The following is a 15139-nucleotide window of genomic DNA, read 5'->3' as shown; positions in this document are numbered from 1 at the left end:
GGTTAACTTGTTTTGCATGCAAATGACAGATATCTTACTTCTTGATACAAAATGGAGGATTAAACGTTCCTATTTATAAATTAGGAGGCCGTGTTCCGCTTACAAGGTCTTTGGACCTACGATCTCCATCACCCGAGGAAGAAGAGTTCAAACTAGAGAAAGTGATGAAAAGAGAATAAGAATGCCGTGGCTGCAATAATTTAGTATTTTACAGGCGAGGAGGAGGAACCTGACCGCACTCGGAGAATTCACTGTGTAAAAGAATAATGGGTCGTGGTCAACGCCAAGACAATTTATGTCTTACTGCGTAGGCACTTCGGTCTAATTTCTTAACACTAGAGTTTTAAGTACATGCCGTGTTCGATTCATGAGGCCATAACCAGAATAATTATTAACATTGAGGTGGAAATGCATGTCCACAGTCACCATGTCCCAATTCTTAAGCTTTCTGGATGATTTATTTATTAATATTCCACATGCTTTTATTTTTATTTTTATTTTTAATTAACATGATATTCGGATCAATTTATATTCACCTTAATTAATTTAAAATTATAAGTGGCATAGTTAATTTTTTTTCATATGCTTATCTTTTTTAAACTGTTACGTTTCTATATATAAAGGAAAGGAAGTAGTTTTATATTTGCAAATAATATTGAATGGGTGTTAGACTTGATTGAAGGTTTTTGAGAATGCGATCAATTAATTGTTTTTATTAAAATGATAGTGTTTTATTTTTATTTTTTTAAAAAATGATATTACCTTGATTAAGTTTAGCCCGATCAACTAAATAATTAAAAATTAATCAATATCAAATCGATATTTATGAGATTAGGTTGATTTTAATAATTATATAATATTATTGGTATTTCATTTAGGAGGATTATTGGTTTTACTTAGAAGAATACCCTATTACCATTGGTTTTTGTATTCAAATTGATATGGGCATAATTATTAAATCCGAACCGACTTGGCAGGTGAATCCAGGGATTCTTGTGGCTGGACCGGTTCCGGGTTTGTTAAAAAACCGGTCGGTGCAACGACCTGGCCAAACCCTGTCTACCCATGATCCAGGAGACCCGAGAAAGATTCAATGTTTTTTTTTCTTTCTTTTCAAACATAATCAAATGTAGTTTTTTTTTCTTTTTATATTTTTTAGTTGGTTATTAACACTTTTTAAAGCTCACTATATAAATATTAGAAAATTGTTTTATTTTTTTAATGTCAGATTTGAAATCTTTTAGTATATATACTCTATATTTTAAAAAAAAAGTTATTTTTTTAATATGGAATTTGAAGCTTTTATGTATATATACTCTATATTTCCAAGAAAAAAATTATGTGTTTTCAATGTGGAATAAAAAAAAATTTTAGGTTTAAATACTTTAACTTAAAAAGATAATATAATATTTTTTTTTCAATGTGGGATTTAAGTTTTTTAGTATATATATACTATGTTTAGAAGAAAAAAGTTATGTTTTTTTAATATGTGAGATAAAAAAATTTTGGGTTTAAATATTTTAACTTAAAAAGATAGCATAATATCTTTTCAACGTGGGATTTGAAGCCCTATAATATATATACTTTATATTCACAAGAAAATTTATGTTTTTTTAATATGAGATAAAAAAACTTTTTAAAATACTCTTTTAAACTTTATTTTTTACAACATGTATAACCTATATTCATATGGATTTTTTTCTAAATTTTTTCATATGAAATATGAAAACTTTAAATATATATTTTTTAAAATTTTTCTAAGTTGATCCGAATTGATCCGAGTTGACCCATGAAACCCGTGACCCGATCACCTAGGTCGGGTCAACCCCGGACCGGGTTTGATAACTATAGATACGGGTTGATCGGTAACTGCATTAAAAATTAATTTTTTGTGCTTTTTTTTTAGAATTTTACAGTGTTTAGGGTGAAAATTAGCATTTATATATATAAAAAAGTTTGTGCGCAACAATTTAATATTGCCGTTAATTGATTGTTTGTATCAAAGAGCATGAACAAGTCTTTGAAGTTGTTCCAAAATCCATAGAAGAGATCAAGAAAGGATCAATTCTGGGAATTAATATTTAACTACGTCAAACCCCTTGAAAGGATTATAAAGAACGGCCATCCAAGACTCTCAAGAACTTGGAAAAAGAAAAAAAAAATTGTAAAAAGAGCTAGAGGAGAACAATATTACCGTTGAACTTTGTGGAAGAGCAGAGTGTTCCTCTCTTTTCGATCCAACATTACAAGGAATTTTCTTAATTAAGTTCTTTTCGATACAAACCCTACAAGGAAGTTTCTCAAGTGCCCTTTAGAGAAATCCAAAAACATTCATCTTGAAATGCTTTTCGTACAATGAGATCAAGAAATGCTCGTATTTTGAAAATTGTATAAAATAATCCATTATCGGATAATTGGAGTTTTCGAAAATCCAGTTCTTAGCAAATGATATAGCTTTGGCTTTTAACGCAGGACACTCCAGAAGCCATAGACTCCGATGGTTGTTCGCCATGCTAGGAAGATTATCAATGATCAATATATATATATATATATATATATATATATATATATATATGCTCCAAATTCAACAGCAAGCTTTGCTGTTTTTGAAAATTTTTAATTTTTGTGTTAAATTAATTATTTTTTTATGTTCTTAAATGGTTTTGATGTATTGATATTAAAAATAAATTTTAAAAAAATAAAAAATATATTTTTAAATAAAAAATAAAATATTTTAAAAAACAATATTTATTATACTTTTTAAATAGGATTGATGTCAAATTAAATAACTCCTAATGATTTAATGAGATGGACATGAAACACTCTTTCTTCCCCGGCATATCCAAAGAACTTATATTTAGCCACAACAAATTACTCTTGCTAGTAACACTTTATTCAAACAAAAAAATATGTAGGCGTGGAATGCCCATAAAAACCATGAGATATGTAGCTGTAATTCAATAAACAAAACTACTCGAACAATCAAATATGTGCCCTCGAAATAGGACAGATCAAGATTGGATGAGGAATTTTATAGATTTATAGTTAGCTAGCCTAGAAGAAGAAGAAGCAGCCAGCAGCAGCTGCAACTCCAGCAACGGCAGAGAACTTGAGGGTGGCGGCACCATCCTTTTCAGAAGGACCCTCAGCTACTGCAGTGCTCCCCATTGGTCCTGGAACAACTGTGGTACCATCAGCAGAAGGTGCACTAGCCGCACCACCGTCATCAGTACCGATAAGATCATTGCTTAAAGGTGCCTCAGCTGCGGTAAAGTCAGTTGTGGAAGGAGCGGGGGCTGCAGCTGGAGGAAAGTCAGTTGTGGAAGGAGCAGGTGATGCAGCTGCAGCCAGCCCAACAATGGTGACAAAGACAAGAGCGAGAACAATGAGTTTGCGTGCCATTTTTGCTTATACGGAGAATATAGCAGATTTTCTCTCTAGGACAGATCAATAGAGAAACTCTGCAGGACAAAACAAAGATGAAGTGGTTGAAGGATTTGGAAGGGAGCTTGTTATATAAACCTGAAATGGGGTAGGGCTTCGATGAAAATGAGGAAACCACACAAGTCGGAGGCTATTTTAGGTGGATAAACTCCTAAAAATTACCATGGAAAGTTTGCAATTAGTCTAATTAAGTTAAAACCATTAGTCGATCCATATCGGTTTACTACTAATTACTCGTAACTTTGCATACTAATTGATGGTTTACAACCATGCTTCTCGTTTGTCTCTTGCCTGTAAAAGGGTTGAATTAGTCAGGATTTTTTGCAGTTCCTGAGGCCAATGAATTAATAGTGCTTACCCCGCAAAAAAAAAAAAAAAATCTATATTTAAACTTGCATGGTCAAAGAATAACTTCTGAACTCGAACCATTCATCTGCGAGTTGCGCGGGCCATGTTTTTTCTTAAGAAAATCTTGGTATGGAAGCAGACATCACCCTTAGCTCTCAACCTTTTAGCCACTTGTGAATCTATAAATTATTGCTTTCTTGCACCAGAACTTTCAAGAGTAAAGAAATAAAAAGGAAGAAGAAGAGTGAACAGGAGCTAAATTCTTTCGAATAAAAGAAACTGGCAAAAAGACACCCAGAAGCTGAGAAAAACTTCTGGGAATTTAAACCTGCGTGAGTTTGGCTAATAAGCAGTTTAACTGTTGAGTTGCATCAAATCTTACAAATGCTAAACGTCCTCCAAAGTAAAAAATATCACAGTCCCTATTCTTTAGTATATCTGCTAACCAATTTTTGGAGGAGCTTGTGGCTACAAAACCATTTCATTTCTTGTTTGTCATTGCTGGCTGCTCTGATCAGATAGTTTGCATATCGGTCATGAGGCTTCAGAACAGCTCGGTTTCCTGCTTGTATTATAACTGCAAATCCCTGACAGTGATTATTCTAGTCGACCGGCTGCGGTCTTCATCACCTAGCTTTGCTTGAACAAGAGGCTGTTGAAAGCTCTTCCAGAAAACTCAATGCACTGTTTCCCCCCCTCTTCCGATCATTTTGTTGCCATTGTCTCTGAATCAGATAAAATATTATCCATGTCTTCAAAATAGGGCCAACTTTTTTGGCTTTTCTTGTCATTCTTGCTTTCCTGTTCATTTTAGCAATGGTTGTTACTAAGCAACATGATAAAGGAAGGATGAACAGATGATTTCACTTAGTGAAATTCAGAGAGCACCCCTACAATGATCTGGATTTCCATTTTTGTGTGCCATTGGTCCGGGAAAACAGATTACTAGTGGCAAAAATCTATACTAACACATAGGTATTCACATGCAGATACGAGCTTCAATCCACAATAATAAACAGAAATCAAAACGCAATACCAAAATTTTAAATGCACGGAATGGAGGAACAAACCTCGTATTTTTTAGCAAGAGATGTCCATAAATATTTGCACTGTCCTGGACTATGATTGATCCCATCAGCCATCAAGTTAGTAGATATCTCTTCCCACAGAGCCATTCTACCTCTTACAACTTGAAATCTACTATGCAATTCCCCACGCATTTTAATAAGACTCTTAACCTCCTCAGGTTTCCATTTGTTCCGTTTTACAGGTCTGGAACCCTTCGATCTAGAATTTTGATTTTCCGACGAGTCATCATCACTGCTTATGGTACCATCTTCCTTGATCTCATTTACATGCTCCCATGGTGGAACCAAGTCTTCATCACTTTTTACCAATTTATTGACTGGGGATGGTGGAATGAATGATTTCCTGAAATCATCTTGATTTTCAGAGTCGGAGGAATGTCCTTCAGCTAAGCTAGGACTTGAAGAAGTCTCCTCTTCCTTAGATAGCTCTCTTTCAAATTCAAAACCATCAACTGCAAGATTACAATGTGGGGAAAAAAGAACACCACTAAGTATACTGGTTTTAAAATCCGAAGTTTTAGAAAATACTTCTGCTTGCAAGAACATAGAAATTAAGCAAAGGAAAGCACAATATATATGCATGCTGAGCTGCTGGCACTATGCCTTTCCAAAGAAAAACTCACTTGCATAACATAACCGGAGAAGGATAGAAAGATGCCCCACCCAATCAAGAGGAAATGATCTTATAGTTTATAATGAGAGAAATTGAGTTTGAATCAATGCCTCACCCAATCAAGAGGAAATGATATTATAGTTTATAATGAGAGAAATTGAGTTTGAATCACAACACCAAGAAGCTATTGAGATCATATGCAAATAAACTAGTGGTCCTAAACTATGACAACAGAGAATGTGAAGTTGCTTTTAAATCACCAAACCGTTCATGTCAGTCATGAACAGTTCTAAGTTTAGTTCAGTAAAATCTAGTCTTGTGATAAGCTAGATGATGTTGAGGCTCATCAAGAACAGATACTGAAAGCATGTTAAGTTTAGCTCAGATATGTAAACTAGCAGAGCTCATGAACACACAATATAGAATCCTGGATCAGAGACCAAGACAAAGGGGAAGAGGGAATAATTTGTTCCCGGACTTCCTCCTCCCACTTAGATGTGATATTATAACAACATAGATACAAGCAGGGGGCTCTCACCCTGGAGAAACCTGCCCTTGTCAACTGAAACTTGGAAGTCAGATGTATCCAAAATTATATTAAGATTGAGAAAATGATCGCCAATTTTGTCTGTTGTTTTTTAACATTGAAGTTCTGCAGCTTTGTGAGTTGTGACTCCAACATCTCAAGCCAAGCTCAAGCTCTGTTTTTTTTTTTTTTTTTTTCAGCACAAGCAAGCTTGAGCACCCAAAACAATCAGCTTGCCCTGTTTCCAAATGCAGCCTTAACTTTATTGTTGTTTGTTTTTTGTATACCAGTCATTTACTGGCTTATTGGCATGAGATGGAAAAAAAATCCCCAAGCCTTAAGATGTGAGTCATGCACCCACGCTAGTTTTCTCACATGCGCTCATGTACGGCTAGTCATAAAATGGCCACCCATCCACAACCTGACCCCACACACACACACACTCAACGAAAACACAGAGATGCAGAGATATGAGGACCTTCTGAATTTTGTGTTGATGTTTTCTCTAAATGTGCATAGCCGTTTCCATCAGGTTGCTTCCTGTCTGCCCAAATTTTTTTTTTTATGCCCATCAGCCATTTTTCTCAATGCTGATATGCCAAGGCCAACATGTGAATTGCCAGATAACTTTGCATTGAGTTCATCAGAAAGAACAGCCGCTGGGTTCTCCATGGCAATGGCAATGACTTCTGGCCTTTTACCACTATACTTCCTTACCATCTTTCTCAACAATTCAGATACTGTTCTTTCCATGTGAGCTAAAGGACAATTCACTGGACAGCTTGAAAGTGCAGCATGGGCAGCTTTGTGGAGTGCATCCAAAAGCTTCCCTTTGTCCAGCCAGAGGCAGCGTGTTGTGATTTTAATTTTTCCCTTTAAGCTATTTTCTACTAGCCCGTCTGCATTTTGAGGGCGTAAAATTTCCATGCTGCAACATAGAAATGTCAAGAAATCATTACGGTAATAACAAAGATTAGTGCCACATGGAAATGTCAAGATGTCATTTCAGAATATGCAAAATCTACCTGACCACTACAATACCATCTGTTGCAATTCTCATTCTCTCATCAACACAAAGCTCAGTTGATGTGCCAAATGCCTTATCCCCATCATTGTACATCAACTGCAATACCAGACGAGATTTCTTGGAATGTATCTCAATTAAATTCCAATAATTGATTAAATAAAACCATTAGCACAACCAACCTGCAAATTTTCCTTCCCAAGGGAGACAAAACCATTGGATAGAACTCTTCTGTTCCTCAAGTGAGAAACCCCAAGCATCTCTCCGTTCTTGATAACCTGACAGAATAATAGAGTGCTTGTAACTTTTACCAGGCCAATACATAGTCTGCAACTTGAAGCATTTGCAGAATAACAACAAAACAAGATTGCATATAATATCATGTGTACAATAAATCCATCATATGTGTTTTATTAGCCAATGCAGTTAGCCATTAACAGATTTTCAAGTTAAACCATGCAACACCCACCTACAAAACACTTTCAGTGAGGTTATGTGTTGTGGGCAGAACATCCCAAGAGTTGACCCATTCTCATTTACATGGAAATTGGCTGGATTCATATAATTAACACGATACAATAGAGTAAGAAATAAAGAGTATCAGTTGTCCATATTGAATGATCTAACATTTTGTTTATAGCGAGGAAAATTTATTAAGAAAGGATACATAAGTATATAAGGAGAATGATCTCTGACAGAATACAAGAGAAAAGCAACACGATTAGAACAATAATGCTCTCCTGCCTCTCTACATGTATACTATTGATCTTCTAAAACACCTATAGGAATAACAACTATTTTATCCTGTATCAGTAGAAAGAATGATTCCTTATCCAGAAAGATTCTACGCTCTCACTAAATGCATCAGATTGTGGCAAACATAGTGAACTTCAAGATCATCTTATGCATACTAATTACCAAAAGAATGCAAAGACTAAACTCACACTAGTATTACCAAACGAATGTAAAGACTAAACTCACAGCAGTGTGATGAATGCCAGTTGATTTCCCAAGCAGTTCATGTTCTTTCAAAAACAAAAGTTCTCCATGTATGGGAAGAAAATGTTGTGGCTTCACAATTTTAAGCACTTCCTCCTGAAGAAATGAAATCAATGTTTAGATCAACTTTCCAGAAATTTGACAAAAATAACAATAAATATAGAATTGAACAGGTAATTAATATTCACAGCACTTACTTCTACATGGTTCTCCATATAACAATGACAAAACAAAAAGGTAACACGAATAACAGGAAGAAATAACCTTCATCCAATGAGTCAGTATGCAAAGGTTCTTTTTTTTTCCACTCTTGACACAGAACCATCACATGGAGTACAAGGTATAAAAAGATAATAACTAAATAACAACAAATAAGTGAGACTCTGAGGAGAGGCATATGAGATCTCACCAGTTCTCCACGATACCCATGACCAGACGTGTGAAGCAGCTCATTCTTACCAATTACTATAGTTGAGCCAATCTCTGATATGCGATTCATCATTTTCATTACCCTAGATTCATTGCCAGGGATTACCTGAAAAATAAAATATAAACTGAAAACATATCTACTAATTGGAAGTAGTTTCAGCAAGAAACTACAAAAATGATTAGCATTATGACCATATACCTAAGCATTAAACTTTAGAACCTTACAAAAAAAGGAAAACAGAGGTTGAAAATTATGAAATACTCCTGTGGCAGAAATATCATGAGATAGAGGAAAATCATGAATAGTTGAGTGTAAAATCAAAAGTCCGCTTAATTCGAGTAGTTCAAATTCAAGGTACAAACATGACCAACCAAATGCAATCATCAATTCTGAAGAAAAAAAGAAAGAAATGAGAACAAAATGGAGCACCATTGCTGGCCATCTTCCATAATTTAAAAACCTCTTATAAAATTTCCATCAGGTTATGCAACATTTTTGGTACTTCTAACACATAAATATCATGGACATTACTAGATAATGAGAGAATCCTAAGTTCTGTGAGATTCAATCATTAACAGCACATCTTGGTTTATTCTAAACCCTGTAAAAAACCATAAATCACCTCCAACTACATAATCTTAGCATACAGGGATTACTGAAGGGAAGTTTGAAATAAAGAAAAGATTAAAAGGAATAATGCCGGAGTTATTAAGTGATAAAGTGACTTATAAATTCAACAAAACACATCTAGTTAAACAAATTAGAAATCGACTTGTGAGTAAATTTTGGTTAAAAGATGAATCCAGGCATATTATATATCATAATACCTTAGCTGAATATAGAATAACATCTTCCTTGTTCAGTTTTAAGGCATGACTGCTTCCATATGACGCAAGATTGAGTGCTGCACGCGGCTCTGCCTGACACAACAGCAACATACCAGCTAAATGATACAACAGAAATGGAATCAGGCAGCTGGATTAACTTACTTGTGATCCAGTTGTGACAATTAGCAGATCCTTTGGGGCATAAGCATCAATATCTTCCACTTTAACCTATATAATTTCGGAAGTGTTCAGCAGAAGTTATCACAAGGTCTACAGGAGTGAGGTGGAAGATATCTCTGGAAATGTAGAACTCTTAGAGAAACACATCAGATATTTATGCAAAGAAATTACCAGAGTGGATGGATCAATCGGTGCCTTTCCATCCTTCCACGCCGCATCCAAATATGTCCTCAATGACATGCCAACGAAGACCTGATAAAATGATTAAAGTATCAAAACTGCGACTCAAATTCCACTTGAAGACCAAGGTGATAATATTAGTTCTAAGAATAGAAAAGCATACCATCTTTCTACCGGTCAAATCAGCAGCTGCTTTCACACTTCCAAGACGGTGTATATTTGATGCAAATTGAGTAGTGATAATCCTTCCTTTAGCAGCTGAAATACGTCTCAATAATGCATCAGCTACCACACTTTCACTCATTGTCCTTCCAGGTGACAGTACATTTGTTGAGTCACTCATCATCTGAGCAGAGGAGTGCATTATTAAAACCTTAAGTTGCATTCATGATGAAGCCGTGGGTAAAATCAGCATCATAGATAATTCAGATTAAACATTATTGAAAAAGAGAAAATAACATGAGAAACTCAAATGAATACCAAAACAAAAAATATAAGGCGTCAGATACAAATGTTCAACCTCAGAACTGTAATTAAAAAATATTCTGCCCAAAAAAAATCATACAATGCCTAAGCTTAAACAAGATGGCTAGAGCAACTACCCTACCAATACTGTCACTGTGGTTTCGTTCCTTTAAATTTTTGTCCAGAATAAAATGCATGCTCATCATCAAAATGTTGAAAGTGCTAACTTTTTCCAGATTAAACTCTTTTTTCTCAATTCTACCTAATGGAATCATTTATCCACGCTGCAGGGAACCACGTCTTTGGACATAAAATATCAAACATGTAGGTGTCATGCACACCATCTCCATGAAGACTCGAACGTTGACCTTTTTTTTTTTTGAAAGAGCCACTCTTCATGAGACTAAAGCATTCCAAAACAAAGTCCGAACTGCCATAGCATTATATCATGAAAGAAATGACACAATTTACAACTCAGCTTCCCTCCATTCCCACACAAACCACTATTTGTTCCATAAAATGAAACCAATTAAGTTCCCATGTACAACCACGTCAATATGGTAACAAACTACATAATCTTGGAGACTTACCAATGTAACTCCTTCTTTTGAGAGTTCCTCTAAAGTTTCACGATCAAAAAATTTTCCATCCAATGGTGACTCATCAATCTGTAGAATATAAACCTCTTCTAAAGCTTACAAACTCATTGAGAGATGGAAAACGAAAATGCATCTATAAGCAAACTTACCTTCCAGTCCCCAGTGTGAAGAATTGTACCATCAGCACAGCGAAGGACCAGTCCACAACAATCTGGAATAGAATGGGTCACCCTGATAGGCTCTATTTCAAAAGGCCCAGCTGCAAATTTCCTCTTCGTTTTAAACACCTTAAGTCTTGATGGAACAAAGATCCCATTCTCCTTTAAACGTTTCTTGATGAGCTGTCATAAAATCATTTTGGAAGCACTTGGAGACTCAGAACTACAAAATGTGACTTGCCATCACATAAAACACAGATAAGATAGTCTAGAGAGCTGCCATGCAAGTGCGCAAAATTTTAAAACGCCACTTGAAATTGACAAAGAGTATGACTGTGGTTAATACCAATCTACTGAAAAATAAATGGTCACCACTTTATACTATGAGCTATTTTGTTAGTCCCCGTAAGCAATATTGGGATACTTCAGTTCACGAAGGTGCATTTCAATGCATGTTTGTGTACATATTTATTTATACATGCATACTTAAGCCAACCAAATTAAGTTTTATTTTCAGCACATGTATAAGTAAGAACCACAACAAAATACCTCCATTGTAAAGGATGATGCATAAATTGGAGTGTGATGATCCAAAGCTGGAATAACCTGCTTTGACAGTAAGAGAATTATCAAGAGTGAAAACACCACAGCAAAATACCTATATCAAAACATGACTAACAATTTACAACAATAACCAAATGATACAGCTCAGATAGCTGCACCTTTCCAATAAATATTAAATCAGCAAACACCACTTACTATTAAAGCCTTAAACTAAGTTTAGATTCATGTTTCCAAAGTGCATCCCTCACACTTTTAGCAAAATTGATCGTCCAAATATGGTTTCCAAAGTTGCTAAGGTTCAGCATTTTAACTAAGCTTGCTTAGCTAAAGTTCCTGGCAAAAAATAATCTCACATTTCTTTTTTATATTGACATCTAAAAAAGTATAGGCACACATGCTAAATACTATTTCAAGAGAAACAAAATGTTGCTTCTTTTCCTTCTAAACATGTGACGTAGACACCATCTATCTGGGTCATAATGTACCCTCTTTACATATCCCTTAAATGATTTCAGATTTTATTTTTGCTTATCCACGTATCAAATCAATTCTCTTCTGGTAATTCTTTTTAACCTCCTGTAGTTAAAATCCAGTCAAACTGTGGATCCAAACAATTCATTGCCACCACCTCCACCATCACAATTCATGGCATCGTCATCAATAACACATTTGATCGATGAAGTGCCAGCTATACTAGCTCAGTGAACATCACTTATCCCATGGCACACCATCTGATACCATCATATCAATATATAAAGCTCAAAATATACAACACAGTGGTCATAGGGAATGTACTCAGCTAATAAACACATTCATCTAATTGCACACTAATGTCAACATATACTATAGATGTACTGCAACTAGCATTGGAACAGTACCGAGACAATCCCTCGATCCTTAGGCAGGCTACAGGCAAGGTCCATTATGTAAAATACTGCATCAAATGCTAATTATCAAAGATCCTAGACTCAGCCTATCCGAAGCATTAACCGAGATGCCAAGAGTTACCATTCATTTTGCAGCCAAGCTTTGCAGCCATATGCAATCTACATTAACTAAGCAGCAATTAGTGTATTGGCTCACCCTTAATTGAATCTAACTATCTATTCAACTATGCCCTAATAAGAACTACAACTCAAATGTCAATAGCACAAACTTTGATATAGTTAAAAAGGTCATATAAACAGTAATTTAATCTGGAAGGGCAAGGTCAACATGACACTTGTGAGAGGTCGAAGGAAACTTTACCCAAGGCAATGCGCCAATGTGATCTTCATGACCATGTGTTATAATAACTGCTTCAATTTTGTGTCTCCATCTTCTGATAAATGTGGTATCAGGTATAATCTTTTGCACTCCAAGCTCATCATAACTGAGCATAGTACCACACAAACAATATAGAGTCATCAAATCAGAAAGAAGCATTTTTCAGTCGCATGTTTAACAAAATGCATTCAATCCCCTTGTCAATTAAGCATTAAAAAATGAGCATATATTGTTTAAAGCATCCTCCGAAATGCGGCGGAATACTTACTCAGGAAACATAACACCGGCATCAATTAAAATATATCGATCGAAATTCCCAACAAGCATACAATTCATCCCAATCTCACCCAAGCCACCAATTGGAACAATTCGCAACGGCGGACCATCAGACCCTTCATAAAACTGCTCCATTTTTCTTTTCACAGAATCTTCCATACTTTTCCCTGCCCCTTCCATTCTTCCACTCCTCTTATGCCGCGGCGGCGCTTTCGTTCCTCTACTGCCTAAATAAATAACCACAAAAAGGAATTAAAAAGAAGAGATAACTGTTAATTATTTCAAAAAAGAAAGAGAAAAGGAAAGAAATCAGACCTATAGTAGTGGTAGTAGGAGAGGCAGTAGAGCAGGAAATGGAATGTTTGGTAGAGTTATGGCGGCATACGAGAGTGTACGGAGAGAGGGAGAGAGCACTGAAAGCAGCGGCCATGTTTTTGAGAAGTTTATGAGAAGTGCAGTGGAGAGAAAAACCTTCGAGAAGCCCTAACTGCAAGAAGTGAAAGCCTAGATTTTATGGAGAGGGCGATTGAGTTGAGGCTAGGCTAGGCTCTTCTTCTTGTAGCGGGAAATTTGAGCTAGCTAGTGAGGCAGCAGTACAGGAGATAGTTTCATTTATTTGTAAGGTTGAGAAATAATAAATATCTTCTTCTCTTATCATTTATTTTGTTTTTGTTTTTTTCTATAAACAAAAAAACTGGATTGCGAGATAAACACTCGCACGTGCCTTCCTATATAATCCACACGCTTCTACAAAATACCGTTGAGTCCTTGGGTTCTCAATAATATGTTTTTTTGTTGTTTTGAAAACCTCTAATTTATGGTTGACCCGTTGTATTTTGAAAACATACTCTGAACTCTCGTTAATGTTGGGTTTTTCTTTAAGAATTTAATTTGTATAGTGTAGATAGATAATTTTATTGATTTGAGCTAACTTTTTAAATCTGTAACCTGAATTATAAGATAATAATAAATTTATATAAAACAAATCAAAATAAATTATAAAATATAATTTGTAATTAATTCACTGTTGAATAATAATATTAAAAAACCAAACAAAAAAATCAATTTGAACTAATTTATTAAACCCGTGACATGAGTCCATGAGATTGGGATAATATCATATAAAATAAACATAAAAAAACGACATGAGTCAACTCGAATTAACATGTCAAACTCGTGATTAAGATCATGAGACTGTAATAACTTTATAAAAAGCAAATAAAAACAAATTATAAATTCTAGTATTCAATAAATTTATTGTTGAATAATGAAATTTTTAAAAAAAAAAATAAAACACAATAAAACGACCCAAGTTTACCCGAGTTATCTGTAAAACACATGATCTGAGTTATAAAACTAAAAGAATCTCATAGAAAGCAAATCTAAATAAATCATGAAGTCTAATTTATAATCAACTCAATGTTAAAAATAAAATTAAAAAAAAAAAAAAAAAAAAAACTCAAGTCAATTGATTAACAGTCATGCCCACAATCTGAATCATAAGACTTAAGATAATCTTATAAAAAACAAATTATAATAAATTATCAAGTTTAATTTCTGAATTAACCTAATTTTAAAAATAAAATTAAAAAAACAAATGTTAATTAAAAAAAAAACTATTTAACCCGTGTAAAGTTTTTGGATATTTTTTGAACCTCTAGATATTTTTTGTTTTGTTAAAAAAAAAATTATTCCGCCGTAACATATCGTCAGCCTTTAAACTAGTTTCAAATCTCTTACCCTTTTTTTTTTTTTTTTTTTTAGAGAAGCTCCTCTTCTTTTTTTTTCTTTTTTGAAGTCAACCAATTCTCTTTTTTTTTTCTTTTAATTTTTTTTTAATTTCATCCTTAATTTTTTTTTAATAATCATTCAAGTTGATTTTGTCGAAACAACTCCTATTTAATTTAATTTTAAACAGGGAACTATGCAAAAAATCAAGTTGAAAGGTTTTTTTATCAATTTTTTTTTAATTTAATCCCTGGATTTTTTTTTATCAATTATCATATTATCTTTGAACTAACCAAGCTGACATAGTTATACCAGGATAATTTTTATATAGTTTAATTAAAAACTCGAGCCAGACAAGAAATTGAATAAGAAAGTCTTTTTCTATTAATTTCATCTTAAGACTTTTTTTTTTTTTTTGTATTGG

General features: G+C 34.3%; 1 protein-coding gene across 1 annotated transcript; it reads right to left on the bottom strand.

Annotated features, from left to right (window-relative positions):
- Positions 1–4043: 4043 nt before the first annotated feature.
- Positions 4044–13619, bottom strand: LOC118057573 (ribonuclease J-like). Its single transcript, XM_035070193.2, is given in 17 exon segments — positions 4044–4593; positions 4863–5310; positions 6498–6947; positions 7045–7142; positions 7226–7321; positions 8025–8138; positions 8452–8577; positions 9300–9392; positions 9462–9527; positions 9651–9731; positions 9823–10005; positions 10715–10792; positions 10873–11064; positions 11431–11487; positions 12694–12817; positions 12980–13214; positions 13303–13619. Coding segments are annotated over 17 exon segments (2652 nt in total). The 5' UTR covers positions 13418–13619; the 3' UTR covers positions 4044–4497.
- Positions 13620–15139: the final 1520 nt, after the last annotated feature.

This window comes from Populus alba, chromosome 15 (genome assembly GCF_005239225.2).
Source record: "Populus alba chromosome 15, ASM523922v2, whole genome shotgun sequence".
Taxonomy (NCBI): Eukaryota; Viridiplantae; Streptophyta; class Magnoliopsida; order Malpighiales; family Salicaceae; genus Populus; species Populus alba.
Note: the sequence above shows the minus strand (reverse complement) of the source record. Positions and strands in the feature narration are given on the sequence as shown.